This window comes from Phycodurus eques, chromosome 1 (assembly GCF_024500275.1).
Source record: "Phycodurus eques isolate BA_2022a chromosome 1, UOR_Pequ_1.1, whole genome shotgun sequence".
Lineage (NCBI taxonomy): Eukaryota > Metazoa > Chordata > Actinopteri > Syngnathiformes > Syngnathidae > Phycodurus > Phycodurus eques.
In genome coordinates this window covers 30,173,675-30,197,575 of record NC_084525.1, presented here as the reverse complement: position 1 = coordinate 30,197,575, position 23,901 = coordinate 30,173,675, and the positions used below count along the sequence as shown (strand labels likewise).

General features: G+C 41.5%; 2 protein-coding genes across 2 annotated transcripts; both read left to right on the top strand.

Annotated features, from left to right (window-relative positions):
- The first annotated feature begins 275 nt into the window (after positions 1 to 275).
- On the top strand, positions 276 to 4,538 carry icmt (isoprenylcysteine carboxyl methyltransferase). Its single transcript, XM_061699957.1, has 5 exons — positions 276 to 494; positions 918 to 1,006; positions 1,483 to 1,652; positions 2,557 to 2,774; positions 3,051 to 4,538. The coding sequence occupies exons 1-5, from the start codon at positions 276 to 278 to the stop codon at positions 3,228 to 3,230; spliced, it is 876 nt and encodes a 291-aa protein (XP_061555941.1). The 3' UTR covers positions 3,231 to 4,538.
- Positions 4,539 to 8,111: 3,573 nt separating this feature from the next.
- LOC133408240 (large ribosomal subunit protein eL22) lies at positions 8,112 to 23,886 on the top strand. Its single transcript, XM_061686840.1, has 4 exons — positions 8,112 to 8,151; positions 10,873 to 10,983; positions 18,235 to 18,359; positions 23,700 to 23,886. Exons 1-4 carry the CDS (start codon positions 8,140 to 8,142, stop codon positions 23,842 to 23,844), a joined length of 393 nt encoding a protein of 130 aa, XP_061542824.1. The 5' UTR covers positions 8,112 to 8,139; the 3' UTR covers positions 23,845 to 23,886.
- The last annotated feature ends 15 nt before the right edge of the window (positions 23,887 to 23,901 follow it).

Genomic DNA, 23,901 nt, shown 5'->3' with positions numbered 1-23,901 from the left:
TGGACCGGGTTGATAATGGGACGATATTGCCGTTGACAGCACGGAAAGACTCCAATGGAATCGGCTGAGGAAGTTGTAAATCGGTGATGATGTCACAGGCATGCCGAAAGTCGTAACAACTTTCTGTTCCAGTTGTTTCTTTTCTAACGGGATATCAAAAATGCCTACATCTGTCTATAACACGAACGTAGCATCAGAAATGCCCACTTCGCTTTGTTACTTGAATGCACCATGATAGAATCTCGCGATACTTTGTGGTTGAATCCATTTCCATCATGGCAGGGAGTAAGTTGGTACTTGAGGGAGCTGTAAGTATTAAGAGCTTTATACTAGGTCTCAGCGTTGTGATAATACCTTTGGTGAGATCCTACTTTGGTCACCTTGACTGGGTCTTCGATTACCTGACGGAAACTCCTGGAAAAATAGCAATTTGTTTGCATATTGCAGTTATCAATGGCCTCCTGTTAGTCATATGCAGGGGACCTCTGTACAAGGTAAGCGTCAAGGCTAGCTAGCGAACTTTCATTCTAGTTATGTTTTATAAGGAATGAAGAATTCAAGTACCTTCGAATGCGAATTTGTGTTACGTGCCACATTTTAGACCGCTAGCGAGTACTGCAATAGCGGTCCACGTTGTTAATCCTATTAGCAGCTCAAGTAGAACGAGACAGCTGGTGTTATGGTGGCGTTTCGAGCTGCAGTGACCTACAGACATTACTATTTATTTTGATTTAAGGCCCTTGACAAATGTTTCAGTGTCTTTAGACGAAATGCCGAACATAAATTTAAAGTCGTAGATTTTAGGCCATAAGTGAAATAGAAAAGCATCACATTTTCATAATCAAACTGAGAGCAAGCAGTTCGTCAGAATTACTTCAAACTTCACAGAAGAACAAACTTTGTCTTGTTTGTTTTAGGTTGCAGTAAGAGCCTGCTTTCTTGGAGTCATTTTTGGTTGTGGTCTAATTATAAGCTGTACCGAAACCACTTGGACACATTTTGGCTGGTATGTAAGTGAATATTTTATAAAGTTTGAGAGAGCTATGCCTTTATCATGGAATCCTTGTTTAAAAAATGTACAGTGGTGCTCCTGTACCTGCACGCATGCTTACCAAACACAAATACCCCCCTGCCACAGTATCTACAACAACTTCACAGAGCAATCATCAGTGGTTATTAAGTAGATTATTATCCAGCTGAGCCGTAACAGTGGGGCGGAAGTGTAGAACAGCTTGCTCACAGATCTATAGTAATAAGCAGGTAGCAAAATATTTACTTGGTTGTGAAATTTCACACATGATTGGTTGGTAGGCAGTGGGCACAATTAATTAGTCAATGTTCCATATTATGTCCCCTTTGAAATTCAATCCCGTAGTTTGAGCATTACTAGCAGGTTCTCCTTCTTTAAGACCCTGCATTATGTGTTGCAATGTGTTTGCTGGTTAGAGCTTAAACATGTGTAGTGCTGTCACCTCTGTGCAGGTATATGTGCTCGCTGGCGTTCTTCCATTACTCCGAGTACTTGGTGACGGCTATTATTAACCCTCGCAGCCTGTCACTGGACTCGTTCCTGCTTAACCACAGTGTGGAGTATACGCTGGCTGCTGTCTCATCTTGGCTTGAGTTCACTGTGGAAAATCGAACATTTCCAGGTCGGTGTGCATTGGGCAAGTAGCTCCGGAATGTAAAATATTACGAGTTACTAGTAGTAGTTATACATTACAACTAGTAGTAATTTTTGATATTGCTATATCACTCTCTGAAAGGTCATGTGTTAAGTTCACCAAAACAACTGGAGAAGTGTGAATTGACTTTTTAAAACATTAATGCAATTTGATGCAAACACCTGAAACAAGATATTAAAGATGAGGCCAACTTTCTGTTGAACGCTTCTCTTACCTCACTAAAGCAAAACAAAAAAACAATAATAAATAAAATGACAAAATCATTTGCTAAAAATGTCTTTCAGTTCTCCTTATATTGCCTTTTAGCCATCCATGATCCATTTCTATACCGCTCGTACTCATTAGGGGGCACACTGTGACTATTTTTCTTAGACAAATATAATCGTATTTATTTCTATTACATTTTTGGTCCTATAAAATCAAAACCATTAATCATAGACTACCATCATAACCATAAACGTGGTGCTGCTTAAACTGACCTCGTGGGTAATTTGCGCTTTTGCGTGTAATTGCATGTACCCAAATAGTACCTGACCACCAAGAGCGATCTGGAATGCGACTGGCTGCACACAAAAAAAAAAACACCAATATAATGTATCGTCTGTCGTCTTTTTAGTATAACTGTCTGCTGTAAAATACACTCGTACAACAATCTTAGTTAGCTGTGTGTATAGGGCAAATTTACGAAATTACATTGCCAGCTTTGTATCTTTCAAAAGAAGAGCTTAATTCATAGTTGTGCATTTTGTTTCATACATTCCAATAAGCAAGAGAGTATTTGGTCAATTATAATTGTTCAAAGATGAAAATTTTGTAGTGTCAAAAGCTGTTATTAAACATGTTCTGAATTCCTGTTTGACTTGTCTTTCAGAGCTGAAGCAGCTGAGCTGGTTGAGCTTCATGGGTCTACTCATGGTGTTGTGTGGCGAGGCCCTCCGCAAGGCAGCAATGTTGACAGCCGGCTCCAACTTCAACCACATTGTCCAGAACGAAAAGGCTTACAGTCACGTGCTGGTCACCAGTGGGGTCTACGCTTTCTTTCGACACCCCTCCTATGTGGGCTGGTTCTACTGGAGCATTGGAACACAGGTCTGATTATCATAAATGCTCATGTATTATCAGTACTGCAACTGTTGTCATATATGTGTATTGAGAGTTTATACTCAATGTATGAATTAATTCAAATGATAAAAAGCATACCGAACTAACCTAATCTTAAATATAAGAATTATTTTTATATTTGTTGGGAAAAAAACACTATGTTGGGTTTCACAGTGATTTGAAGTCATTTGAAAGAGTGTTTTTTTGGGTCAGGCCTTGTTGGATAAAATGGTAGCTAACCAGTTGTATTACTGTTCGCTGTAGGTGGTGCTGTGCAACCCAGTATGTACACTGGGCTACACCATCGCCAGCTGGAGGTTCTTTCGGGAGCGGATTGAGGAGGAGGAGATTTCTCTCATCAATTTCTTTGCTGAGGAATACGTGGAGTACAAGAAGCGGGTTCCCACCGGGCTGCCCTTCATCTCAGGCATCCGTGTCAACTAGTAGGACCGCAACTCTTGAGGAGTGTACTTGACTCAAAAAGCAGGCCAGACTGTTGTGTCTGCGTGGTCGCAAAGAATTCTGCGAGCTGACCCACTAGTGAGCACAGTCCAGCAAGCAAGTGGACTGCTTTTACTTGACGAAAATCTACAATCCAGTTAGAGAGACCAAAACCTTTAACCATCTTTGCGTGTACTCTAGTAGCACTTGTTTGCATGCTTTGACCATGCTAGCTGTTAAACAACAACCAGGTGTCAATAGAGAGTGGATGGTATCTGTATAGGGAGACAACAGCATTGTGAAGGACTTACAGGCATTAACATAGTTAGCTGGCAAAAAAGGGATTGCATACAAATATCACCCGTTTCTTTACACACATCATCCCAGCATGTCAAGTCAGATTGCAATTAGATGCTCCTTGACATGCCTTTTTTTGTTTTATTTTCTGTACCGGCTGTCTTGCTTCCACAGAACTGGATCTGATGCTGTTACTACCTCTGTAGCTGGCTTTTCTCACCCACTTTTTTTATGCTCGGTTCTGCACATTTTTCGCCATTTATATTTGTGAATTGTGACATTTCAGCCTGGAAAGGCACTAGGGCTACCTAGGAAGATGACAATTCACCCTAACATGCACAGATGGCATTCAGTCAGCCACCACTTTCAAATCGGGAGCACTGAGCGCACACCCATCCGATGATGAGAGGTTGAGAACATTACAACAAAGGAAGGCTTCAAAGCGGCAGGTCCAGTCTGACATCCTCGTGCTCTGCACAGATGATGCTAAGCACTGCCCTATGTTTTTGGAATATTTTTTTACGGACCTCTCATATGTAGCAATGTTTGAAAAAAATATTGGAGTTGACAATTTTTTTTTCTATTATTTTTTTTTAATTTTTTTTTTAACTGATTGCCTGCATCCATTTTGTCAATTTCACCCCATCCAGAGCAATGTTGGTCTGTAGGGCTGTTGAAATAAATGTTGGTAACACTGCATTCAGAACAGTCAGGTGGTCAAAGACTGAATTCACAGTAAAGTTGAGTTGTAATCCATTTTATGACCTTCACTCAGGCTAAAAACCATCACACAGTCACATCATTTGTTGTAATAAACTTTATCTTTGGCTTTTTATGAGTAGGCCTCATACCTACTAAGGGTTCTTCTCATTTGTATGGTTTTATTTCTGTATAATGTATTATTAAATTTGAGACTTCAGTAAGTGTTGACTTCACGCCATTTGTTTACAGCTTCCAATACTGAAACAATAATATGTTTGCATAGATGAGTTAATAAAATGATTTTGTCATTCACATAGTGGTATTTGACGAAACTTTTAAGAAAATCTGAATTCCAAAGGTGGCATGGTGGGTGACTGGTTAGCACATCTCCCTCACAGTTCTGAGGTTCCATGTTCAAAGTTTGCATTCTCACCTTGTTCCTGTGTGCGTTTTCTCCGGTTACTCTGGTTTCCTCCCATATTCAAAAAAATGCATTGTAGGTTGATTGAAGACTCTGTCCATAGGTGCCAATGTGAGTGTGAATGGTTGTCTGTGTCCTGCGATTGGCTGGCGACCAGTTCAGGGTGTACCCCGCCTCTTGCCCGAAGTCATCTGAGATAGGTGGCAGCATCCCCGCGACCCAAGTGAGGATAAATGGTTCGGAAAATTGATGGATGAAGTCCAAGAGTTGGGTGGCTCTGCAAATGTCAATAAATAAATTAGAAAGCAAAAGTATAAGCAAAATGCGGTGACCATTCATTTGTGCAATAAATAATGCAGCCCTATGGGGGGCACAAGCCAGTGCAAACTGTGGGCCGGTCCCAAGCCCGGATAAACGCAGAGGGTTGCGTCAGGAAGGGCATCCGGCTTAAAACTTTGCCAAACAAATATGAGCGTTCATCCAAAGAATTCCATACCGGATCGGTCAAGGCCCTGGGTTAACAACGTCCGCCACCGGCGGCGTCATCCTGCAGGTCGCTGTTGGAAATTCAGCTACTGTGGGTCGAAGAAGAAGAGGTGGAAAGCGGGTTCTGCGGCAGAAAGAGGAGCGGAAAGCACAGCGCCTAGAACAATGTGGGGACTTTGAATGTTGGGACTATGACAGGAAAATCTCGGGTTTTGGTTGACATGATGATTAGGATAAAGGTTGATATATTGTGTGTCCAGGAGACCAGGTGGAATGGCAGTAAGGCTAGAAGTTTAGAGGCAGGGTTTAAATTCTTTTACCATGGTGTAGATGGGAAGAGAAATGGAGTCGGGCTTATTTTAAAAGAAGAGTTGGCTAAGAATGTCTTGGAGTTGAAAAGAGTATCAGATCGAGTGATGAGGCTGAAACTTGAAATTGAGGGTGTTATGTATAATGTGATTAGTGGCTGTGCCCCACAGGTAAGATGTGACCTAGAGGTGAAAGAGAAATTCTGGAAGGAGCTAGACGAAGTAGTTCGGAGCATCCCAGACAGAGAGAGAGAGTTGTGATTGGTGGAGATTGTAATGGACATGTTGGTGAAGGAAATAGAGGTGATGAAGAAGTGATTGGTAAGTACAGCATCCAGGAAAGGAACTTGGAGGGACAGATGGTGGTAGACTTTGCAAAAAGGATGCAAATGGCTGTAGTGAACACTTTTTTCCAGAAGAGGCAGGAACATAGGGATGAGCCACACAATGACGTTTTGGGAAAGAGTAGTGGAGGCTAGACTCAGGACAGAAGTGAGTATTTGCGAGCTACAGTATGATTTCATGCCTAGAAATGGTACCACAGATGCATTATTTGCCTTGAGGATGTCGATGGAGAAGTACAGAGAAGGTTAGAAGGAGCTACATTGTGTCTTTGTAGATCTCGAGAAAGCCTACGACAGGTCAGACTGTATCAGGAATCAGCCCTGATCCCCTTCCTTTTTGCCGTGGTGATGGATAGGCTGACAGATGAGGTTAGACTGGAATCCCCGTGGATCATGATGTTTGCAGATGACATTGTGATCTGCAGTGAAAGCAGGGAGCAGCTGGAGGAATAGTTAGAAAGATGGAGGCATGTTGATGGAAAAGTACAGAGAAGGTCAGAAGGAGCTACATTGTGTCTTTGTAGATCTAGAGAAAGCCATGACAGAGTACCCAGAGAGGAACTGTGGTACTGCATGCGGAAGTCTGGAGCGGCAGAGAAGTATGTTAGAATAATACAGGACATGTACGAGGGGAGCAGAACAGCGGTGAGGGGTGCCGTAGGTGTGACAGACGAATTTAAGGTGGAGGTGGGACTGCATCAGGGATCAGCCCTGAGCCCCTTCCTGTTTGCAGTGAAAGCAGGGAGCAGGTGGAGGCATGCACTGGAAAGCAGAGGAATGAAGATTAGCCGAAGTAAGACAGAATATATATATATATATATATATATATATATATATATAATATATTGAGTTCGTTGTCACATTTCTGTGGGGCCAATTATGTATTACTCGTGCACTCACTGTAGTTGTCTCGCCATGCTGCACTATTTGCATATACTGGCCACTCATGCCAGAGTAGCATCTGCTCCATTTGCACACTGATTGAGGAGTATCTGTAACATTTGCACAACCAACATTGCACTACTCGTCACTTTAAACCGCATACACTCCTTGAAGTCTCGGCGCCCTTTGCACAATGGTCATTGCACCGGACTATTGCAATATTAGTCATTCGAACTGCTCTAAGTGCTAGAAGACTCTGCATCTTTTTGCACCATTGTTTTTTGTCAATGTCTTTATGTCCCCAAAGTGTTCTGTAAATTGACTGTCTGTTGTACAAGAGCGGCTCCAACTACCGGAGACAAATTCCTTGTGTGTTTTGGACATACTTGGCAAATAAAGATGATTCTGATTCTGATTCTGATTAGCATGAATGTGAGGGGTGGTGGGGGAAGAGTGAGGCTACAGGGAGAAGAGATAGCAAGGGTGGAGTACTTTAAATACTTGGGGTCAACCATCCAGAGGAATGGTGAGTGTGGTCAGTAAGTGAAGAAACGGGTCCAAGCAGGTTGGAACGGGCGTAGGAAGGTTTCAGTTGTGTTATGTGACAGAAGAGTCTCTGCTAGGATGAAGGGCAAAGTTTATAAAACAGGGGTGAGGCCAGCCATGATGTACGGATTAGAGACAGTGGCACTGAAGAGACAACAGGAAGCAGAGCTGGAGGTGGCGGAAACGAAGATGTTGAGCTTCGCTCTCGGAGTGATCAAGTTGGATAAAATTAGAAATGAGCTCATCAGAGGGACAGCCAAGGTTCGATGTTTTTTTGGAGACAAAGTTAGAGAGAGCAGACTTCAATGGTTTGGACACGTCCAGAGGAGAAATAGTGAGTATATTGGTAGAAGGATGATGAGGATGGAGCTGCCAGGCAAGAGAGCTAGAGGAAGACCAAAGACAAGGTTGATGGATGTCGTGAGGGAAGACATTAGGGAAGTTAGTGTTCGAGAGGAGGATGCAGGAGATGGAAAAGGATGTCGCTCTGTGGCGACCCCTAAAGGGACAAGCCGAAAGGAAAAGAAGAAGAATTATACGCTGGTAATCGTGTTGCATTCCATAAAGAAGGACAAGAGTGAAAGTATTCATATACCCACAGCATCTTATTAGCGTTCTTGTCAATATATTGTTTGACTGAATCATTTGGAGTTTATTCGCATTCATTTCATGAGGTAACGTCAAGCTATCCCAGATTGATCACACTTTTCATTATAAGTGATATAACTACGCCTTACTGATAACACGCTTCGTGTACGTTCGCACTTTTCTGGAATTTTGAAAGTACACGAGTGTGCAATAAGTCCAGAAAAAAAGAAGTAATGTCTCCTTGGATTGTAGATGGAATCAATGATTCGACAATTGACTTGTTGGCATTGTAAACGCATGCGCAGTCCCCGCTCGCTCTCTCTGCGAGCTTCTTCGCCATGGCGCCCATTGTGAGTAGAAACGCGTGTCAACAATCTACTCAAACTGTTGCTTGTCCCGTGTCAAACTGGAAAATGACCACGAGGCCGTTGTCATTGTTGTCTAACAATGGTCAGTGTCTAAACATAGTATTTGAGGAGGCCTATTAACGAGCTCATAAGTAGCTCAGTTATTTTTGCGGCCCGTTGCTAACGTTATAGCTTCTGCTTCCTAAACTCACCACGTTTTGGACTCGACTGTCCTGTTTTGGCCTCTAATCAGAAACGACCGGATTGACTAAACGCGCCCCTAAACAGCGCTGCAATGAGTGTTAATGACAATGTGTGTGTGTGTGTGTGTGTTTTTAAAGCATTGTTTGTGTCATTCCAGAGTCCCTAATGCTGCTTTAACGTCGTTGAGCTAACTGTCGGCAACCTAACGAGTAGTTGCATTCGACAAGGATGCACCGTCGTCGCTTGTCCTAAATTCTATATTAGTTTTATGATATGACATTGTTACTCACCAAGTTAGACCAACTCCACCTTTTCCACATAGTAAGGCATTGTAAAGGGTGTGAAATAAAAATTATAATTTTAAATTTGAATATCTGTGTAACGAGATGTCGTTAGTGGCTCTCAGACCAGGTAGGTACCACCTAAAAAAAAAAACAACTTACCTTTCCACCACCATGACAAATTACAGTAGCGAAGTAGGCCTAGGTGTTCACCAATAACAAGACAGATTATATTCCTAAAAGCATATAAAGCCAGTACAACACAGTTTGAACATTAATGATGTGCTTTAATATAGGGAATTTAAAAATGTTCTGTTAAAATGTATTGCACTCTTAAAAGTCAAATAAAAGTTGTAAATAAATAAATGGTTAAAAACAATACTTATTAAAGATAAGATGCAAATGTATTGAACAAAAGTTAAATACAACGTAACTGGAGTTGGTGTGCCACTGGAGAGGGCCCGTGTACCACACTTTGAGAATCACTACCCCGAGATCAGTGAGGTGTTTAATTTAATTTTTTTAAATACCACCATCATGACCAACATTAAAATAGTGTAGTAGGCCAAAGTCGTCATTGAAAAACAGACATACATTTTATTCTTAAAAAGGTATACAGCGGCTGGAATAAGTATTTAACACGTCATTCATCCTTCCTTCAATAATGTGAACTTTACCAGTGCCATTTGCTGTAAAGCCAACACCATCATGTTCCCACCTCCGAAATTCACTTTTGGTATGGTGTTTTTAGGGTGATGTGCAGTGCCATTTCTCCTCAAAACGTGGTGTGCATTATGACATCCAAACAGTTACATTTTGCTCTCATCCAACCAGACTATATTCTCCCAGTATTTAACTGGCTTGTCCAAATGTTGTTCAGCAAACTATAAATGAGCTTTGACATGTTTTTTTGCAGCAATGGGGTCTTGCATGCTGAGCGTGCATAAAGGTCATGGTGGCGGAGTACGTTACTCACTGCTTTCCTTGTGACAACAGTATTTGCTAATTTTAGGTATTTTTGAAGCTCTCCACAGGTGGTCCTTGGCTCTTGGGCAACACTCTTGATTATTCTTTGCACTCATCTGTCATAAATCTTGCGAAGAACACCTGATCGAGGCAAATTTATGGTGGTATGGTTGGCTTTCCACTTACGTATTATGGCCCCAACCGTGCTCACTGGAACATTCAGAAGCTTAGATATGCGCCTGTAACCCGTGCCATCGTTTTGCAACAATTACTTTGCCATGATCTTGACACCTCTCTGCTCTTACCCATCATGAGATGTGTCTTGACTCACTCCTTGGCAATGCGACCTTTTTGTAGGCCATCAATTAGGACTTAACCAGCTGATATTCATTTGCACTGACAAGGGGCTGGATTGCGGTTTGATTATTGATAGATTTTAGGTGTTGTCTTGGGTTTCCATGCCATTTTGCACCTCCCTTTGTGTTCAATACTTTTTCCCTGTGTTCTTTCACATTTTCCCAACATCTGGTGAAGTTTTCAGGTCAATAACACCTTTGGAAGTATATTGAGTGAGCAAAATGGTGACCTGTTAAAGACTTATTTCAGCTGCTGTATATATTACAGTAAGTCTCTGTAACATGCACAATTTGAACATGAGTCATGGATTTTCACGAATTGCAGCAGGGCTACTTTACTTACTCAGTATTGTGTGATTTACTATCCCAGCATTTAATAAACAGTCAATCGGTGACTCATTCTCCTTTCCCACATGAAAGGGCATTACAGTAAGTAATTATAATGTATAAAACCCTTGTAAACGATCGCTTAAAAATCCTCAAAATAGTGGTGGTGCAAAAAATTAACTGCGTTTAGTGTTGTATATACGAAGTCCATTGAGAGTGGCACTTACCAAGTGGAATGGCAACAGCAAAATTCACATTCACTTACAGTAAATATTCATGTAATTTAGTTTTTTTTTTTGTGTGTGAAATTCATGTTTTGTTGGTTTTGTTCTTTAATCACAATGATTTTGTGTGCAACCGATGCGCAGTACATTTTGTGCATAATCTGGATGACTGAGAATCTACACAGACAATAAAATATATACCTGTTTTAAATTTGAAATGAGCAATATTTTATTTTTCAAATTGGGAAGGGTTCAGTGAACTTCAGATGAAAGTTGCGGGGTTCCGTACCTTCAACAAGGTTAAGAAACACTGCTCTATGCAGAATACGCATGTAATAGTTTTTTTCCCTTTTCTTTTCATTGAAGCAAAAGAAGCAGAACACTGGGAAAGGTGGTAAGAAGAAGAAGCAGGTCCTGAAGTTCACACTGGACTGCACCCATCCTGTTGAAGATGGCATCATGGACGCCGCCAACTTTGTAAGTTTTTGCTTATTGCACGACCTATTACAGTGGGGCTGGGCAAAGTTTGCCCTCTGGGCCACCCCACAGTAACATTATCAAGAGGGCATTCCGACCGGAGTGAGCAAAACTGTAGCTATCGCTAATGCTAGTTAAATTATGCAAAGATAGAGAAGGAAACAAGCCTCGGACCTTTAAAAAAACCCAAAACAAAATACTGAAATTACAGAACCTCCAAGCTGTTTTAGGTCCGCAGGAAGCAAGCTACTCGTTTGAGAACAGAGATGGAAATCACGTCATCGACAAGACCCAGACTACCAAACTAAGTGCGTCGTCAAAAACTCCCCAAGCCACGTCGAACATGTTATCGCTAGGGGTGGGTGATATGACCTAAAATCCATATCGAGGTATAAATTGCATCCCTTCAAGGGTAATGGTATATATTGCAGTATTAATTTACAGTGCTGTGAAAAAGTATTGGCCCCCTTTTCAAATTCTTATATTTTTGTATAGTTTCCTCATTTTAATGTTTAAGATCATCGAACAAATATACATATCAGACAAATATAATCCAAGTGAACTTAAAAGTGCTGTTTTAAATGGTGATTTCATTTATTAAGGAAAAAGAACTATTAAAAGTTACCTGGCCCTGTGTGAAAAATTAATTACCCCTTTGTTAAATCATGAATTAAATGTGGCTAATCACTGTTTTTGGTTACTTTTCACTGATTACACCTGAGTGACTACTTCCAGATCTGTTCAATCAAGAAATTACTTAAACAGAATCTGTCCCGACAAAACCAAGTCTGACAAAATATCTAAAAAAGCTGCAACAAAATGACACAATCCAAAGAAATTCCAGAACAGTCGGGAAATAAAGTAATTGACATCTATCAGTATGGAAAGGGTTACAAAGGCCATTTTTAAAGCTTTAGTATTCCAGCGAACATGGGGAGAGCCATTATCCTCACATGGAGAGAACATGGAACACTGGTGAACCATCCCAGGAGTGGCGGACCTACAAAATTTCTCACAAGAGAACAGCAATGACTTAACCAGGAGACCACAAAGGAACTCAGGACAACTTCTAAAGAACTGCAGGCCTCCCTTGTCTCAGTTAAGGTCAGTGTTCATGACACAATAATAAGGAAGAGACGGTGGAAAAATGGCATCCATGGCAGAGTTCCAAGGCGAAAACTATGCTGACCAAAAAGAACATAAAGGCTCGTCTTACTTTTGCAAAAAAAAAAACATCTGAATGATTCCAAGACGTTTGTGAGAATATATGGACTGACGAGATAAAGGTTGAGCTTATTGGAAGGTGAGTGTCTCGTTACATCTGGCATTAATGTACCACAGCATTTCAGAAATATAACATCATACCAACACTCAAACATGGTGGTGGTAGTGTGATGGTCTTGGGCTGCTTAGCTCCTTCAGCACCAGGACAACTTGTTGTGACTGATGGAACCATTAATTTTTATCTTTAACATAAAATCCTGAAGGAGAATGTTCAGCAGCAAGTCAACTTCTAAAAGTCTAAAAAACAAAATGAAGGTTTTGGAGTGGCCTAGTCAAAGTCCAGACTTGAATCCGATTGAAATTAACCTTAAAAACCATATACATATGACCTTAAAAAGGCTGTTCATGCTCGAAAACCTTCCCATTTTTGCGGAATTCAAATAGTTCTGCAAGGAAGCGTGGGCCAAAATATCTTCACAGAGATGTGAAAGACTTAGTGCCAGTTCTAGAAAACACTTGATTTCAGTTGTTGCTCCTGAGGATGGCGCAACCAGTTCTTAGGTTTAGGGGCTATTACTTTTTCACACAGTGCCAGGTAACCTTGAGTAGTTTTATTTTCCTTAATAAATGAAGTCACCATTTAAAATAGCATTTTAAGTTCATTTGGGTTATATTTGTCTATTTACATTTTTTGGGTGATCTTAAAGTGGGGAAATGACAGGTGTGTGCCAAAAAAACATTTGTATCAAGCGAAAGTCCATTTATTTCAATAATTCGTTTCAAACAGGGAGAAACAAAGTGAAATATTTCCAGCCTTTATTTGTTTAAATTTTGATGATTATGGCAGAAAGACAAAAAAAAAAAAAAATCCAGTATTTTACAAAATTAGAATATTTCATGTGACCAAGAAAAACGGATCTTAAATGCAGAAATGTTGGCTGCCTGAAAACTGTATTGAAATAATATACCCTCAGTACTTGTTTGGGCTTCCTTTTGCATTAATTACAGCATCAAGGCAGCGTGGCATGGAGGTGATCAGCCTTTGGTGCAGTCCAGGTGTTATTGTAGGCCAAGTTGCTTTGATATTGGCCCTCAGATCGCCTGCATTTCAGGGTTTCTGCTCCCTCATCTTCCTCTTGACAACACCCCATTAAATTTAAATGGCGTTCAAGTCAGGCGTGTTTGCTGGCCGATCAAGTACGACGGTTATTCCATGGCGATTAAAACAGGTATTGGTAGTTTTGGCTTTGTGGGTAGGTGCCAAATCCTGCTGGAAAATAAAATCATTGTCTCCAAAAAGCTGGTTGGCAGCAGGAAGCATAAAGTGCTTTAAAATTTCCTGGTAGACAGCTGTGTTGACTGTGGACTTGATGAAAGACAGTGGACACACACTAGCAAATGACATGGCTCCCCAAACTATAACTGACTGTGGAAATTTAAAACTGGACTTTAAGCAGCTTGACCTTTGTGCCTCTCCAGTTTTCCTCCAGACTCTGGGACATTCATTTCCAAATTAAATGGAAAAATTTCCTTTCATCTGAAAAGAGGACTTAGGACCACTGGGCAACAGACCAGTACTTTTTCTCCTTAGCCTAGCACAGACGCTTCTGACGTTGTTTTTGGTTCAGGAGTGGCTTGACACATGGAATTCTACAGCTGTAGTCCATGTTATGCAGATGTCTGTATGTGGCGGTTCTTGATGCACCGACACCAGCCTCAGTCCACCCCTTATGAAGCCCCCCATATTTCTGAATCGCCGTTGGTTGACAATCCTCTCAAAGGTGCGGTCGTCCCTGTCACTTGTGCACCTTTTCCGGCCACATTTACCCCTTCTTCTTAATACTCTGTTAATGTACTTTGATACAGCGCACTGTCAGCATCCAGCTTCTTTTGCAATTTCTTTTTGAGATCTTTTCTCCTTATGGTGGGTGTCAATGATGGTTTTCTGCACAACCATCAAGTCAGCAGTCTTCCCCATATTGAACTCAACTGAGACAATTGAACCAAACTGAAGCAATTTAATGACACTTGGGGAAACCTGTGCAGGTTTAGTGAGTTTAGTAGATGATTAGTCTGTGACACTCAGTTTAAAACATTTATGGCCTGCAAAATTCGGGCTGCTTCTTCAGAGTATTAAAAATTTTTTGAATTCCTGATTTTGTAGGTTTTATGAGCTGGAAGCCCAAATTATGTAAAAATGAACATCCACCCATCTATCCATTTCCTTTACCGCTTATCCTCACTAGGGTTGCGGGCGTGCTGGTGCCTATCCCAGCTATCTTCGGGCGGGAGGCAGGGTACACCCTGAACCGATCGCCAGCCAATTGCAGGGCACATAGAAACAAACATTCACACTCACATTCACACCTACGGGCAATTTAGAGTCTCCAATAAAACTACCACGCATGTTTTTGGGATGTGGGAGGAAACCGGAGAAAACCCACCTAGAGCACGGGGAGAACATGCAAACTCCACACAGGCGGGGGTTGGGATTTGAACCCCGGTCCCTAGAACTGTGAGCCGGATGTGCTAAACAGTCGATCACCGTGCCGGCTAAAAAAATAAACAAACACTTGAAATTTTTTTAATTGTGGGCCCTGAATCCATCATCTATGAAATTTTAACTTTTTGAATGGAATTATGGAAATAAACCTTTCCATGATATAGGCTCCAGCACGCCCGCGATCCTTGTGAGGACAAAGCGGTACAGAAAATGGATGGATGGATGGACTTTTCCATGATTTTCAAATTGTTTGGAAAGGGTCTGATGAGCAGTGTTATTTGTTTGTTTGCAAAATAGATTGCTGAGTTTTTATTTTGATGTCTGAGATCTGATTACCGTATTTACATGACCATAGGGCGCACCGTATTACAAGGAGCAGTCTCAGTTACGGGGTATATTTCTGTATTTAACACATACATAAGGCGCACCGTATTATTGGTATGGTAAAACATACGCTAGCTTAAAACATACAGTAGCATGCATGCACGCTAAAACAATGTTTTTAAAAAGGCAGCGGGAGCAAAACTGAGTTTGGTTGTACTTTATTGAAGTATTTAACAATGTACTCATGTTATTTTTTGATCAATCCTCATCCACAAATCCATCAAAGTCCTCATCTTATCTATCCCAAATGAACAGCTGGGCAAGTTCTCCATCAAACATGCCGGGTTCCCTCTCATCATTATTTGAGTCAGTCTCGTTGCCGTGCGGCTCCTCAGAAATGATGCCGGTTTTTACGAAAGCTCGAACAACAGTCCAAGCAGACACTTTAGCCCAAGCATCCACAATCCATTCATAAATTGTGGCGTAACTCGCCCGGCGCTGCCTCCTAGTCTTAGTAACGCTTTGTTCGCCATCTGTCATCCATCGCTCCCACGCCGCTCGCAATTTATGAATCAGAATCATCTTTATTTGCCAAGTATGTCCAAAAACACACAAGGAATTTGTCTCCGGTAGTTGGAGCCGCTCTAGTACGACAACAGACAGTCAATTTACAGAACACTTTGGAGACAGAAAGACATTGACATAAAAAAAAAAATCTGTCACTGAGCAGTAAAGGGTTGCTAGTTATCTGGTAATGCTGGTACATTTTTTTTTTTTTTTTTTTTTGACAATTGTGCAAAAAGATGCAGAGTCCTCTGGCACGTAGAGCAGTTCGAATGACTAATATTGCAATAGTCCGGTGCAATGACCATTGTGCAAAGGGCGCCGAGACTTCAAGGAGTGTATGCGGTTTAAAGTGACGAGTAGTGCAATAATCTGGGACAATGTTGGTTGTGCAAATGTTACAGATACTCCTCAATCAGTGTGCAAATGGAGCAGATGCTACTCTGGCATGAGTGGCTAGTATATGCAAATAGTGCAGCATGGCGAGACAACTACAGTGAGTGCACGAGTAATACATAATTGGCCCCACAGAAATGTAACAACGAACTCGAGTCAAAAAATTGCCAGCATGTTGTAATGGAATTGTAGGTCAGGTGTCTAAGAAGTTGATTGCAAGAGGGAAGAAGCTGTTGGAATATCTGCTAGTTCTAGTTTGCATTGATCGGCAGCGCCTACCTGAAGGAAGGAGCTGGAAGAGCTGGTGACCGGGGTGCGGAGGGTCCGAGAGGATTTTGCACGCTCTTGTCTTAGTTCTAGCAGCGTGCAAGTCCTCAAGGGTAGGTAGGGGGGTACCGACAATCCTTTCAGCAGTTTTTATTGTCCGTTGCAGTCGGAGTTTTTCCTTTTTTGTAGCAGCACCAAACCAGACTGTGATGGAAGAACACAGGACCGATTCGATGACCGCTGTGTAGAACTGTCTCAGCAGCTCCGGTGGCAGGCCGTGCTTTCTCAGAAGCCGCAGGAAGTACATCCTCTGCTGGGCCTTTTTGAGGACGGAGTTGATGTTGGTCGCCCACTTCAGGTCCTGAGAGACTGTAATTCCCAGGAACTTGAAGGTCTCGACGGTTGACACAAGGCAGTTGGACTTTGAACGCCCTGTTTACACCGATGTCCAGCGGTTGGAGTTCCTTCGCTGCATTTGGTTTATCACAGCGGCTGTGAGATGGGCGCACATGGAGTCACAGATCAACAGGGACGGTGACGCGTGGAAAAAAACATATGATCTCTTTACGTACACCTCACTCAGCCACTCTCATAAAACTCTCTCTTTACTGCAGTAGGAGCGGAAGATGGCCAGCTTTTCCTTGTAATCCGCCGGAAGTTGGTGCGCCACGATAGTCCTTGCCCGGATGGATAGAGGGCGCTGTTTCATAAAACGAAAGCACCAAGACGGACCACCTTGAAAATGTTCAATTTTCATTTCTTCTGCAAGCATTATTGCCCTCAGTCGAATGGTGACTGTCGAGACGCTTCTCCCGGCTGTTCTTTGCTCATTAATCCATTGCTCGAGTTGGTCTTCCAACTCAGGTCACCTCGCCTTGTTTCCGCGGAAACTCAGCTTTGTCGTATTGACTTGGCAAAGCTCGTTTTCCTGCTTCCTCAACTTGCGAACCATGGATTAATTGATCTTGAATTCTCTCGCGGCTGCTCGATTCCCATGTTCCTCCGCGTAACTGATAACTTGCAGTTTAAACTGTGCTTCGTAACGAGTGTCTCTTCGTAGATGCCATTTTCAGGGATCCTTAGCCAAACCGATGTTGTTTTGCACAATTCACATACCGGCGCTAAATACCTACTGGGGGTGTGCCTTTAGCATCCTCCTTCCCCCTTTACGTCCGCATGCTGTCCTCAGTCACGTCCGCCTTTCCTCTATAGAACGAGCGTGATGGCAGGAAATGCTTCCAGTCAGTCAGGCGGAGTGCTCATCAAAGTCACACATAAGGCGAGCCGCATTAGAAGGCGTCCATTTTGGAGAAAATTTTAGACTTTTAAGTGCGCCTTATGGTTGTGAAAATACGGTAATTGCTTTAGTTTTTTTGTTTCCAAGGTTGAAGACAGAATTGGAAAAATGTGAATTAATCTATAGACAGATATTTTTTATGTAATGTCGAAATCTCTTATACTGGTACTTTGATTCAGGCTGCAACTGCGTCCGCCGTTACAAGATTGATGTAACAAAAACAAAATGAAAAATATTAAAGACATAATTAAAACAGGAAATTCAGAGAAATTTGGACATTCTTCTGGAAGTTGAATTTTTATAGGTTGACAGCTCTGGCATAGCTGCTATGATGTGGCCTATGACAAAAATTTGTTTGACACCCCTGTTTTTAATAATTGGTTAATTTATTCATTGTATATAGTGAAATAAAAATATTAGTGAATTCATGTAATGTTTTAATTTGATTAACAAAATTACACAAAATACATGTAGATGTTTTTCTTAAATAATTGGATCGTTAAGTATACATATATTTCGACATGAGAATTATCAAAATAAGCTATTGTCCATATTTTACATCCACATTGTAACTTGACCTGGCCCATCTGTTTGATTTATTTGGGAAATAAAATACAATGTGGTCATTGAGAACCAAAGTTTCCAGTGTGTAATTTTGTGCAAAATTTGGTTGCAGGAGCAGTTCCTTCAGGAGCGCATCAAGGTCAACGGCAAAGCGGGCAACCTCGGCGGAGGTGTGGTGTCCATCGAGAGGAGCAAGAGTAAGATTACAGTCTCCTCAGAGGTGCCCTTCTCTAAAAGGTAACGCGTCACACCGACAACCAATCACTCAACTAGTGATAGACCGTTTATCGGGGCCGATATTTGGCATTTTGCCGCATATCGGCATCTGCCCTTTTTTTTCATCCGACGGCTGATAACTTTAATACTGGGTTATTTAGGCTCTGATGCAGCCGCTGTGAGCCTAGCTGTCTGTGACTTCTCTCTCCACAATTGTCCCGCCCAGAGCACCACCTGATTGGTTACCTGTGCACAGCCACTTCATGGGTAACAGCCAATCAGCGTACAATAAGCTGTGCAATGCATGCACAATCCTCTGTCTCACACACATGGGACAGAGAAGATAATTTTTTTCAAAATGGTCCAGGGAGAAAATATGTTTCAAAGGTAAGTTATGGCAGCAGATGCTACCTAAATTGAAATATATCCTAGTCCTCTACAACACAAAACTACTTGTAACATTCCAATGAGCCCATAAAAGTTATAGAGAGATATAGAAAACATGCGGCAGCTCTGCTCGTTCGGAGTCCCAGCAGACGTGCCTGATAGTCTTAATCGTGTGAATTTGCTTACAGTCAATTTACTTTCAATCATGTAAAGCTCATTGAGTTGCCTTGAGCAAATCCCCGCAAGTAGACAATGCAAAGAGGTTAGCTCGCAGGCTAACACCCAGCTAGCTGCAAATTTGCCATGTCAACCATATTAGTAGTTCTGGGGGGAGCTTTAACCACTTGAAAAATGGTTGCTAATTAAATTGATAGGGAACTAGCCAATGATAACATCAGAATGACTGAAACACCCACAATAGGCAATGGAGAGAACACGCAGCCGTGTTGATGAGACGTTCAGCTCTCTGCTGGCACATCACACTGGTGACCTGCTGGCTAGTAGCTGCGTTAAGGATGGGCTCCATCTGGGGGCCCACTCCAGTGGTGGACGTGAGAACGCAAACTCTTTTTTGATTGACTTTATAAAACTTTGTTTGGGAACTATTTAATATGCAGTTAAGTTTAGAAGAGAAGCTGCTGATTTGAACTTTAAACAAATATTATTATAATTATGATGTAAAACTAACATCCACCCATCCATTTTTTGAGCCGCTTCTCCTCACTAGGGTCGCGGGCGTGCTGGAGCCTATCCCAGCGGTCATCGGGCAGGAGGCGGGGTACACCCTGAACTGGTTGCCAGCCAATCTAAAACTAACATTTCAATTATATTGAAATTTGGGGAAGGTTTATTTACAATACAAATTTTTAGAGAGCTATTTATTTGTTAGTTTTCATTTAACTTTGTAAGACATGCTACTGATCCTGGGAGTTCGCTGCACTTTTTGGTAGAATTTTAACACAAACATACCTATTTTCTGAGACAAATTTTTTTTTTTTACAAATCTGAAAATCTGTTTAATAAATGTGCTTAAAGGCATTTGAATGAAGTGTTGGTGTTTTTATTATTTCAAATATTTTCCTTTTCACCGCAAAACGAACATCTGATCCAATTTTCGGTTATCGGCCTCCTTGACTACTAATAATCGGTATCGGCCCTGAAAAAAACCATATCGGTCTATCACTATACTTGACACCACACAATTAGGTTCCGTTACGGTCACGAATATTCCTAAATAAAATCCAAATGTAGTACAACAGCAGGGACCTTGTTTGATGTGCGTTCCGCGTCTGAGACGCACAAAAATGAGCAGGCACGCATAAAGTGTGATCAATCTGCGTCCGCAGACGCACAGCATTGCTTACCAACGTATGTGTGTGTTGCTGAAGTGCTTCAGCGACTCCTTATCCACTAACTATGAGTCCTGTCTTGGTGCCATCCAATCAGAAGAAGAGTAGGCTGGGTTATCATTCCATAAATACAGCAGCGCTGCCTTCCCCCTTGGTGAGCTAACTCCCTCTCAGTAGCAGTGAGAGTGAAATGTAAGAGCCATACAATTACAAGCCGTATTGTACATGTTTTTACGGTGCACGCACAACTCTATCTGCCGCACTCGCTCGCATGTCACGTCAGCATTTATTATTATTTTTTTAAAACACTCACATACTTAGGACGAGTCTTGTAAAAAGAAATAATACGCCAGATTTCCGGATTTCCTACGCCTGAGTACTTTAAGCCATAAATGAATAGTTGACTTGGTCATTGAAGGGTCCCGTTTGCGTGCATCTACGGAGCCAATACCATTGGCCATACAGGACTCATACTTATAACTAGTGGATAACTAGTCGCTGAGGCACTTCAGCAACACGCATACATGGGGAAGCAATGCTGTGCGTCTCTGGATGCAGATACACCATGCTTTATATGTCTGGCTCATTTTTGCGCATCTCAGATTCAGGATGCACGTCAAATGAGATCCCTGTGTGTGTGTGTGTGTGTCTGTGTATATGTATACATATACACACACACAGGCCCTCCAAAGGTATTGGAACGGGAAGGTCAATTCCTTTGTTTTTGGTGTATACTGAAGATATTTGGGTTTCAGATAAAAAAAGTTCAGAATTCCAGCTTTTGTTTTATGGCATTTACATCTGTGTACAACTCAGGACAGAGCACCTTTTGTTTGAAACCACCCACTTTTAAAGTGAGCAAAAGTATTGGAACAGACATTATCAAATTAACTTAAAGTGAATAACATTTAGGTGGCACGGTGACTGACTGGTTAGCACATCTGCCTCACAGTTCTGAGAACCGGGATTCAAATCCCGGCCTCGCCTGTTTGGAGTTTGGATGTGGGTGGGTTTTCTCTGGGCACGCCGGTTTCCTCCCACATCCCAAAAACATGCGTGGTAGGTTGATTGATCTAAATTGCCCGTAGGTGTGAATGGTTGTGTGTGCCCTGCAATTGGCTGGCAAACAGTTCAGGGTGACTTCACGAGACTGTTCCATTCTTCATTTGAAATGCTTTTCCAGGCCTTTACTGCAGCCTCTTTCAGTTCTTGTTTGTTTCTGGGGGTTTTCCCATCAGTCTCGTCATCAGGAGGTAAAATGCATGCCATATTGGGTTAAGGTCCGGAGATTGATGATGAAGCTTCTCCCGATTAGTTTAGATGCATTTTTCTGTAAATTGCAAGACAAAATGTTTTTGTAGACTTCAGAATTCATTCTGCTGCTACCATCATGAGTTACATCATCAATTAAGACTAGTGAGCCTGTTCTAGAAGCAGCCATACAAGCCCAAGCCATGACATTACCTCCACCATGCTTCACAGAGGAGCTTGTGTGTTTTGGATCATTAGTAGAGACTTTCTTTCTCCATTTTCTTTTTCAGGACATTGCAAATTTTTGTATTTGCTATGCCCAATGTTTGTGCAATAGCTCTAATCGATTTTCCCTCTTCTCGCAGCTTCAAAACGGTTTGTTTTTCTCCTATAGACAGATCTCTGGTCTTCATGTTTGCTTAACAGCAAATGCAGTTTTCACAGGTTAAACCCAAAGCAAGCAAGTATGATTAAACAATCGAAAATAGTCACGTTCCAGTATTTGCTCACTCGAAAAGTGGGTGGTTTCAAACAAAAGGTGCTCTGTCCTGAGTTGTTTAACACATATAAATGTAATTACCATGGGAAAAAAAGCTGAAATTCTGAACTTTTGTCTCATATTCATCTTTTGATCTGATACTTTCAGAGGGGACTGTTTGTGTGTGTGTGTGTCTATATCAGGGTTGGCACATCAGTCATGGAACCTCTTAGCCGCTGTGGCTAAACAGTATAAAAATCTCCTAGCCACACTTGGGTATAGTTAGCCACAACATCACGCCTGCTTATGTAACTAAACCTTTAGCCACACGTAGCCAGTCCTCGTCACTGGGAAGCCAATAAGCTTTAATGATGCTGGCATCGTTAAAATGACCTAGTCATCAATCATGAGTAAGTCCGAACGATATAACAAAAATACTCGTTTCTTTTAAACAAATATTGGGATAAAGCATGTGATTTTTATTTATCTTCAGGATTATTCACTAAACAAGAAATAAATTATTCTATCGTATAACCAACATAACAGATATAGTGAACAAATAACTCCTTTCTGTAGGCCAGGCCTAAATGTTATGATGAATTGATATATGAGCAAATCTTTATTTTACTATTGAACTGTAAAAATCACAGTAGCATATTGACTTATTGATTCAACTTCATGCCTTGTCAAAATGTAATACTGCATAATGATGCGCTTGTTAGTAGCAGTAGCACTGCTGTCAGTGTCAGCCAAGTATAAAGTGGAGAGTGATACGAGTGACACTTTTCATCAAGATGTGAGTGTAAAAGCGGTCGAAATGGTAAACTGTTAAATTGTGATTACTGTTATCAATTACAGTTAATAGTGTTCAATTGATTCACTTATTTGATAATCCCCAAGAAGGACTTTATGTAGATTTGTTTTCAGACTTTTTAGTTGTAAATATTAGACTAACTTTAGCTGTCAGATAATTGCAACAGATTTTAAAAGCAGGACAAAGTGGTCTTAATTACATAAGGGGGGCTGGGGGAGGCCCTGACTTATGTTTGCTGTGGACGCCCAAATGACTAGCTCGTTACTCCCTTGGTTCGAGCCAGTGCCAACATTCAGCATGACAACAAATGTAGGCTTAGCGGCTCATGCATTGAAGGCAGATAGCTTGCTGGAAGAACTAATGTGAATTGCAGAACACATCGACCAGCACTTCAAACGTACGTCACAGTAATAAATATGCATGCTTCATTTAGGCGTCAAGCAGCATCAGGTCTCACCTTCCTCGATGCGCCGCTCCCCGCAGCCGGGAAAGCCCATGAGCCTGACGGCCTATAGCGAAAAATTGTTGCAAGATTTTTTTTCACGTTTCATAATAGTTACTATTACTAGAAGTATATAACACTCAGGGCTGCTGTTTGAAGTTTTACAATTACCTTATCGATGCTTCAATTGTCTTGTCAGTTTTAACAAACTTCAACTGGGAGGAACAAAGAAATGGCCTGAAGCAAGCACATTTGGAGAATTATTCACTAATTATCGGCTGAATTGCACACTGCTCGTTAATAAATGTCAGAATAGTTAAAATCTCCAGTACTGAAAACACACAGCATTGATGGAGGGGTATCGCTATAAAAGGGGAGTCTGGATGCAGTCTGACATCACCCTCACTTTTTTTGGGGGGGGGCATGTAATGTGGTTGTTTGACAAATGCATTCATTGTGATAAGGTGGGGAAATACACAAGCAATGTCTTCAGATTTTATTCACTCAAATGGCTTATATTGCAAATAGTGTGACAAAGTGCGAATAATTTCGCACTTTGTCACAAATTAATAAAAATATTTCTATACTTTTGCTTCAAGTTAGACCTGTTGTGTAAGTGACCGTTTGTTTTGTCTCTTAGGTATCTAAAGTATCTGACCAAGAAGTACCTGAAAAAGAACAATCTTCGCGACTGGTTGCGTGTGGTGGCTAACACCAAGGAGAGCTATGAGTTGCGCTACTTCCAGATCAACCAGGATGAAGAGGAGGAGGAAGATGAAGATTAAAGTCAAGCCGATTTTGTACATTGAAATAAATTTTTTCCGTCATTGTCCTGTATTTTT